General features: G+C 32.3%; 1 protein-coding gene across 2 annotated transcripts in view; it reads left to right on the top strand.

Annotated features, from left to right (window-relative positions):
• Positions 1-9413, top strand: part of Fktn (fukutin) — a 61132-nt gene that overhangs the window by 12424 nt on the left and 39295 nt on the right. Inside the window, exons 2-4 of one of the 2 annotated variants that reach the window (XM_013513225.1) lie at positions 308-514; positions 3153-3212; positions 7216-7419. In XM_013513225.1, the coding sequence (XP_013368679.1) occupies positions 410-514; positions 3153-3212; positions 7216-7419 (369 nt within the window). In that variant the 5' untranslated portion in view covers positions 308-409. The remainder of the gene's footprint in view (positions 1-307; positions 515-3152; positions 3213-7215; positions 7420-9413) is intronic. The other variant, XM_005382776.2, reaches the window with a different exon arrangement.

The raw sequence follows: 9413 nt of genomic DNA, 5'->3' as shown, positions 1-9413 counted from the left end.
ACACACACACATCCTCTTTCAAAAAGCTACATAGACCTATCATGTAGACCATCTCTCTTGACCAAAAATTTTTTCAGTTTCTTGGCCCACAGTGTAGCTCTCAGTGTGATCAGCAGCTGCAGGATCACCTAGGAACGTGTCAGAGATGCACACTCTTAGGCTCCACACCAGATCTACTCAATCAGAAGCTTTGGAGAAGCCCCTCCCCTTGGTCAAAATATTCTGTGGAACTTTAGATAATTTTTTTCTTTCTGCTATTGCTGATTTTACAGGTAAGAAATATTAAATAATGTTTTGTTTTTTTCAGAAATCTATTTTTGTCCACAGAAAATAAGTTTATCTTCCTATCCAAAAAGATGAAAATAACTGGGTTACTTACAAAAGACGACAAAGCGAATTCCACAGACCGATGAGTAGAATCAGTAAGAACGTGATTTTGGCCCTTTTCACACTGTCGAGTTCTGCATTTCTGCTATTTCAGTTGTACTACTACAAGCACTATTTATCAGCAAAGGTAATTTTTTCTTCTTATCATTTGACTATTTAAGCTGTGTATTTTCTTAACATACTTCTGGTTTGGAATACATAAAATCAATCAGTTTTTCAATCTTTGCAGAAACACTTCTTACTGAAATTCTCATTTTTGTGGGAAGTGGAATGCAATTCAGAGTGCAGTTGAATGTTTTTTAATGATACACTATAAAGTCCAAAGTGCAAAGTTTCAGTACCATTTCAGCTATTGAGATTTTCTGATTTAGTTAATTCAAAACTGTTTTTCTGCGAAACAGTCCCTCATTTAAATGAAATTAGCGACAAATAAATTTAATAAGATACTAGAATTAGTTTGCTACTGTAATTTGTATTTAATTAGAATCTGTGAGGGTATAGTAATAGTATAAGTTACCTTTATCTGTATCTACAGGAATAATTAGAGACGATGGTTTAGAAACTAATACCTTCTTCTAATAGTAAATGCCTATAGCACTTTATTGAGAAGGACTACAAAGAGTCTCACAGTCTGTCATTTGTTCAGGAAAAAGGAGTATTTGCTTAGGGGGATGCCTTGCTTGTAGACATCTCCCCAAAGCCTCATGCAGTCATAGATGGGACTTTTTCAGAGGTGCTGAATCTAGAGTGTGTGATTGATTTATGATGCAATGCTAGGATCAAGGTTGCTAGGATTAAGGGTGAGTGATCACTAAATTAGTTCACTGATTGGTTTGATGCCACCTTAATCCCAGTAGCCTGGATACAGTGTAAGGAACAGAAGGAGGCTTGCCTTGTCTCTGCATAGCATAGCTATGAAAACTAAGATCCATACTTCATAGTACAGTGTATAGGATATGTTGTGTTTACCTCCTCAGCCTTTCTTCACCATTAAGGAGGGTTGGATTTTCACTAAGCGAGTAAAGTGAAGTGATGTAGAGGCAAGTTCTGAGTATACACAAGAATGTGACTTAGAAAACATGAATGTTTTTAAAACATTATTTATAATTGCAAAATGTGAAATTGCTCAAGTATTCATCAGATGATGAATATGGAATAGGATAATACTGAGACACAAAAAGAAATTAAGTACTGGTACATCCCACGGCCTAGGTGAACCTTTTGACAATATTATGCTAAGTGAAAGAAGTGAAATGCAGAAAGATACATACCATGATTCCATTTTTATGAAATGTCCATACTAGGCAAATTGATAGAGAAGAAAATTAGTGGTATGGTTGAGGCTCAGAGGAGGAAGACTGGGGAGTGTCTGCTAAATGGGAATATGGTTTCTTCTTGGTGCAATGAAAATATTCTCGATAGTGATAGTTACACAACTCTAAATGTATTAAAACTACTGGATGATACACTTTAAAAGGGCAACTTTCATGGTATGTGATCTATAGCACAATGAAAATATAATCTAGTTAACTAGAAATTTACTTATCTCTAACTCAACAAATTAAACAGCTCATGAATTCGGTCTTTTCTACCAGTGTAGGGGTGTGGTGAGCAAGAAATGCCTGTATTACAGAGTCTACAATCTCTTTAGGATTGAAGACTACAAAGTTGCCTTTTTCTTAACCATCCGATCTGTGTGTATGAAAATGTTATTGGCTAAGTTGCAAAGCTCATGAGGAGAGCAGCTCTGGTTCTACCTTAATATTCAATATATTCATCCTTGTCTCCTTCTTCTCCCTCCAGTTAACAAGCCCATAGTCAGCACTTACCACATAGCAGACACTGTGCGAACAAGCATTAGTGATACAGAGAGGGATCAGACATGGTGCCTGCCCTTGAGTATGTACTGTAGTGGGAAGGGACTTCCTACTCTTAGGAACTTGGGGCTAATTTCACTTACAAAGTGAGGCTACTCTGATTGCTGTTCAGCATCCTCTCATTCTGAGCATTTAGGTGAAGGACACATGGAAAGCATGAGACATTTCTTTGGGTTTTCTTTGAGCTTGAAACATTCTTCCTCTTGTCTCTAGACCATCAGACATCCTTCCTCCTGTTACTTTTGAAGTATTTCAGCTTATCGGATAAAATCTCATGTTTTTCTTTATCTTGATTCTCTAGACCCCAATATTTTTTAAAATATTTAAGAAATAACTCTAACATTTCAAACTATGCTGTGTGTTAGGAAAAGTGTGGGCGCCAGGACTGTCTGGAAACCAGAAATAATGCCTACTTTATTCTTGCGAGGGACAGATGTTAATATGTAATTCATACATAGACGTGTCATAGTACCTGACACTTAAGAGCTACTCAGTAAGTATACTTTCTTATCACTTTGGTAAAATCCGCAGACACTAATTTGAAATATGGAAATAAGTTGAGGTTAGAAATACAGCGCCAAGTGGACAGACTGATTCCAGAGAGGTGGCAGAGCTTGCTATTCAGTGATGGGCATTAATTGGCTCAGAGATAACTGTTTAATAACTTCTGTTAGTATTTTACATGTTAGATTGTTATATTGTAAAATCATAGAATTCTTGGCTCCTGGTATATGAAGATAAGTATTTGGAGAATGCTTTTTAAGTGCCTATGAGCTAATTACTGTTTGACTCTTGTATGAGCTAATTATAGTTTGACTGTTGTACTCACCCTAATACAGTGTTACATGCAGGGCTTTTAATTTACTAAATCTTTTGTTACCTTTCTAGAATGGAGCTGGTTTATCAAAATCTAAAGGAAGTAGAGTTGGATTTGATAGTGTACAGTGGGTATGTACAATAAATAAGAAATTTCTCAATTACAGTGTTCTTATTCATTCATTTGTGTATTTCTTAAGAATAAAAATCTATTCAACATGTTTCCTTCCTAAGATGAGGGAAACTAGTGATATATGTATTATATCTTTATTTTGTTTTCCAATTTTCAGAGTTTGCACATTTGTAATATATATTCTTAGCTTCTTTCTATACTAAATTTAGAATAAAAAATACTAAATTACTAATAAATAATATTTATCCTGTTAGTACATATGATGGAAAATGACCAGATATTTCTTGTGGATACAGTTGATCTTTACTTTCTTTGTATCCAAAGATGTGGAAGGCTTTAGATTAGAATTTCCAGGTCACCAAGTAGTAATTACATCATCACAGGCACCAATTGGATTTCAACTACTAATTTAAAAGGAAAGTCTGGGATATCCTATTATCGGACTTTATTTAGACTAGTATAGCACTGTGAGCTTGTAATATTAAAAATAGCATATATTTTGCTCTATGAATTTAGACTAGACTTTATTTAGTCCTATTATTGGACTTTATTTAGACTAGAAATATCAATGTGAACTTGTAATTTATTAAAAATAGCGTATATTTTGCTCTATGAATTTGGGGTTGTCTATGTAAAAGGAAGCCTGATGTTCTTGGAATTTATTTTACCTATTCACAATAATAAAAAACTCTAGCTTAAATAAAAAGACATTTTGTGCACTTCCTCTACCTCCATTCCACTCTTAAGAAACACACACACATAGTAAACTGAACTATATTTATTTTTCCCATGGATTAAATAATATGTTGATATACTAAAATTTATTTTTTAACAGCTGAGAATATGATGTCTTAAAGGCATTGGGAGCAGTCTATCATAAATATTAACATTCTAAGCTGTGATGATAGTTTCAGGAACAAATTTTTCAAATTTATCATTCATAGTCTTGATATGTACACTAAAAGAACAAGTTCAGAAAAAAAATTTAAAGCTGTAAGAGCTTCAGTGGGATTAGAAGATTTTTTGTTTGTGTGGATTAAGCAACAACTTTCTGACAGTATTCCTGTACCTTTTAGTGAATGAAGCAGTCAAGGAGATTGACAGATATATTTTATTTTTTGAGATGGGGCCTTGCTGTGTGTTGCTCAGGGCAGTCGTGAACTTTTGGGCTCAAGTGATCCTCTTGTCTCAGCCTCCAAAAATAGCTGGACCTATAGACATGCACCGTGCTGGTTGATGTAGTTTAAAATGGAATTTATAGTATATCATTTGAAGTATAAAATAACAAAATAGGGCAACTCCATCTTTTTCATTTGGAAGGTGATTCATGAGGTGTGAATAACAGATTTTTAAAGGGTTTACTTCCAAGATAAAGAAGCACAAAATTAAAAAGTATCATATTACACTAAGTTCTTTGTGTTCTAACTCAGTTACATTGCAGGGTACTATAAAAAATTGTAATTGTCAATAGATTGCTATAATATTTGTAAAATCACAAGAAAGGAAGACATACTAAAACACTTTCGTAGTATTCTTCCTAAAGGAATGGAAAGTAAAATCTGATCAGTAGTGTAATACTGAACCCTGATAATTCTAGAATAAGTTGTCAAGCAGATGACTTGACATTTAGAAAACGATAACTAGGAGTTAGACTTTTACTAAGAACAAGGCCTGTAAAGCCCTTTTAGGTTTTGATGAAATTTTAATATGCTATTTGGTCTCACCATATCCTATTTCAACAAGACCTTTTTCATTCTTATAAACAAAATGAATTACTGAAGGCCAGATAATAATATTCATGTTGATTTAGAATTAGTTGTATTCAAAATCAACTGGAAACCTGTTTCCAAGAGGTATTGCTGACTATTGGAAATAAACTGGAAGCTATTTTGAGAAGATGAGTTATAGGATCTCTCCTTGGTCCTTCTGTAATTTCTACTCATATTAATGATTATAATGAAGTCTTGTTTTTGTTTTTGATATTTCTGTTAAACATTAAGCTGAGGTTCGCTTAACAAGCATTTAAGCACCTTCTATGTACTAGTTTCTGTCATCTCATCATTTTCCTTCCAAAACCATTTTTTAATTTTTCTAGTCCAAAGCACAGAAAGCATTTACCCTAAAGGAAAAAACAATGATTTACTATCAAAATTAAAACTTCTGCTCATCAAAAGAGACCCCATTAGGAAAATGAGTAGACATGCCACATACTAAAAAATATTTGCAAAACATGGTAATTGATATTCAGATGCTAAATGAACATTTCATTCCTGGGATAAATACTACTTGGTCATAATATTTACTTTTTTGTCTTTGTTTTAATTACTGGAATTTACTTTCTAATATTTTATTAAGTATTTTTGTATCTACATTCTTGAGGATGGTGGTCTATAGTTTTGTTTTGTCAGTATCTTTGTCAGATTTTGCTATTAGTATTATGTGGACCTCATAAAATCAGCTACGAAATAGTTACTCAGTTTTCTGAAAGTTTTCATAGACTTTGTATTCTTCTCTAAAACTATGACTGAATTCGATAGTGAATCACCTGAATCTTGGGTTCTTGTTTTACTATTTAGGGCAGCTCTTTTATTTTTAAATTAAAAAATACAGTTTTTCTGAATAAGTATTGGGCAGTTCAGCTTTCTTGTCATCTTTTTTAAATTTTATGAAAAAAATAAAGCAAAATTCCATAACAAAATAAGAGAATAACAAGTTGGTATACTGTGTATCATTATCTTCAAGTTAGAGTACAAGACAGAAACTAAGATCCTTAGAAAAAAAGAAACATAGTAAAACTTTTTTTTCTTAGTAGTTTTGTTAGATTGAATTTTTAAAGAAAAAGTTGTTTATTTCATCCAAGATGGTAAATTTTTGGCACAAAATTGTTTATTCTAACTTTTTACTTAGCTGCCTGTCTCACAAAGAAATAATAAACTTCTCTAAGGCAGAGATTATTATATTCTTGGATTTGCATAATATTCTACACTAAAAAATGACTGATTCTTATCTTTATCTTATTCTTTTTCTGTTTCTTAAAACTTTTCAGTATCAGGCTGGGGATATAGCTCAGTGGCACAGCACCTACCTGGCAAGTGCAAGGTCCTGAGTTTGATTCCCAGTACCAAAAAATAGAATAAAATAAAGTTGAAAATAAAACCTCTCAGTATCATTGTCTATGTATTATCTTGTATGTGTCTTTAGAAGTTCAATTTTGTAGAATTAGAATTTTTTAAAATTACTTTTAATTCCTTGGAGAACCTTTTTGATATGCTATGCATTCCTTTAAATTTCATATTAATGTATGTCAGTTATTCTATTTTGCTACTCATAGACATTATTTATTTAAGTGTAATTTAACCTATTTTCATTCTGATACTGAAATTTCTCTTTTCAGTGGAGGACCCTATTTATTGTCCAACAGAATTATATGTAAAAAGATTGAAGTATTATTAGAAAATCTTCTATATATGAGAAATGAAGTAGGCAATGTATTTTGTTCTGAATCTTTTGCTTAGAAGTGTTACTAAACAACATTATAAATCTGAAGAATATGACACAGAATTTATTTTTAATTTTGAAAGGTAGACAGTACAGCTTTTAAAAGCTGACAGATCTATATTCCCTCAGTTTTGCTTGAAAATATATAGCGGATAACAAGAGAATAATTTGTAAGCCCAAAGTGTTTTTATCTCAGATGCCACTTCTTCTGTAAAGACTTTTTAAATTAATTAGTAGCTTACTGTTGTGTATTTTTGTTTTATGTATTTTTAGTATACTGTACATATTTCACTTTATATTGTAAATATTTGTTCATCTTCCTTAGAAAATAGTACTTTTTGAGTGCAGGAACTACAGGTATTATTTACTTATATTTTTAGTGCAGTGATAAGCATGGCACCTATTGGGTAAACCATATACATTCTTATGAAATTAGTAAATAGAAATTTAATAAGTAGTAGTATTGATTTAGTGGTGATAAAGGATTGTTTTCTTCTCAAACAGCGTGCAGTTAAAAAATTTATTATGCTGACATCGAGCCAGAATGTACCAGTGTTTCTTATTGATCCTTTGATTCTGGAGTTGATTAATAAAAACTTTGAACAAGTCAAAAATATTTCTTATGGCTCTGCTTCAAAATGCAAGTTTTTCTGCATTCAAAGAGACTTTACAACATTTGCACTACAATATCATCTATGGAAGAATGAGGTAAGTTGGTTGTTTTTAAATAATGAAATATATATCTGTCACAAAACAGCATGGGATTAAACCAGATTAAAATGTAAAATTTTTGAATTTTTCTTAAAACTTTATATAAATTGTATCAGAAATATTTTCAGCTACAAACAACAATATAATAATGACTAAAGTATATAGGTATAATTTTCTTATATAACAAGGAATTGAAATATCAGGTGGCTAGTACCACTGGTGGTACATACATGCCTGTCCGTGGCACCCATTGTAATAGTCATGCATCTACCACTACTGGTAGCAAGACACACAGATTGCATCCCCATTGTGATCACATTAATTCTAGGAGTTTTTTTGGTGGAGTGGTTGGGGTCTTCTGTATACAGGATCATGTCATCTGCAAATAATGATAATTTAATTTCTTCCTTTCATTTTATTTCTTTCTCTTCTCTGATTGCTCTGGCCAACATTTCAAGAACTATATTGAATAGCAGTGTTAACAGTTGACATCCATGTCTTTTTTTCTGATTTTACAGTGTAAACTTTCACCTTCTCTCCATTTAATAAGATGTTGGCTGTTGGTTTGTCATAAATGAGTTTTAGCAGATTGAGATAAAGACTTTATATACCTATTTTCTTTCAGATTTTTTCATGAATGGATTTAGGATTTTGCCAAGTACTTTTTCTGCATCCCTTGAGCATGACTTTTGTCCTTGCTTCTGTTTAATACAAGCAATACAGAGTTACAGACAAAGTGGTAGGAAATTAACAATGGTTGTTGTATTATTAGGTATTGATATCTTCAAAGTGTTTTCTCAGGAAAACAAATAGACACTCAAGATTGATCAAATAATTTTCCTTGAGAGTTTTTTGTAATAATGGTTTGTCATGAATATATTGAAGTATTCTTTGTTATAGAAGTACCTTTTTTCAACATCAGTGTTGAAAGAAAATTTTGCAGGGTACATGAGTCAGGGTTGAAAGTTATCATGGAGGAGTTGAAACACTTCAAGGTCTCCTGGCCTTAAAGGTTTGTTTTGAGAAGTCTGCTGTAATTCTAATGGGTTTACCTTTCTATGTGGTTTGTTGCTTCTCTCTAACAATTTTTAATACTTTGTCCCTGTGATGGACCACAGTGGTACCTTGGTTCACAAACTTAATTTGTTCCATAATTCTGGGAAACATGGCCATGGTCATATTTGTCATCTGATGAAGAGTTTAAAAAAGGAAGCAAAATTTTGCTGAATGCATTTTATGAACTGAATTATTCATGAACAAAAGCATTTGTGAACCTGGCATGGGGAGTATCTATTTTGGTTGTGGCTATTTGGGGTTCTGTATTCCTCATTTGTCTATATGTTTATTTCTTCCCTATATTTGGGAAAATTTCTGCCATTATTTCTGTGAACAGGTTCTTTATGCCATTTGTCATGTCTTCTATTTTTTAATTATCCCTATTACTCTTAGATTAGTCTTCTTAGTGTCACCTAGCAATAGCTGGATCCGTTTTTCATGTTCTGTCATTGCCTTTAAGGTAGGTGCCTTTGAGTAGTTGGGCTTTGAAGGCATCATAGTTTTCTAGGTCTAAAATTCTGTCCTCAGACTGGTCACTTTTGCTGCCCACACTACCAATTTAATTCTTAATTTATTAAATTTCTTATTGAAACTTTTTCCTGTACTCTGATTATTTGCTAAACTAGGCATTTGTGTTTTGTTTCATTTTTTTTTATTTTAAAAATAAAAGGAGGAAAACATTAAGAGACAGACAACCATTTACAAAATAGCAAAAGAACAATACAAATAATACAGAGTTACGAACAAAGTGGTAGGAATTTAACACTGCTTGTTGTATTACATATTGGTATCTTCAAAGTGGTTTCTTATGAAAACAAATAGAGACGTGCAATATTGATCAATCAAGGACTCATTAACTGTTTCTTTCAGCAAAGAAATAGAAGACAGTAGATCAACTATGTTAACTATCCTGTATGTACATACATACAAAATTT

Source organism: Chinchilla lanigera, unplaced genomic scaffold (assembly GCF_000276665.1).
Source record: "Chinchilla lanigera isolate Chin_1 unplaced genomic scaffold, ChiLan1.0 scaffold00018, whole genome shotgun sequence".
In the NCBI taxonomy this organism is placed as follows: Eukaryota; Metazoa; Chordata; class Mammalia; order Rodentia; family Chinchillidae; genus Chinchilla; species Chinchilla lanigera.
The sequence above is the reverse complement of the archived record's forward strand: the minus strand, read 5'-3'. Positions and strand labels throughout refer to the sequence as shown.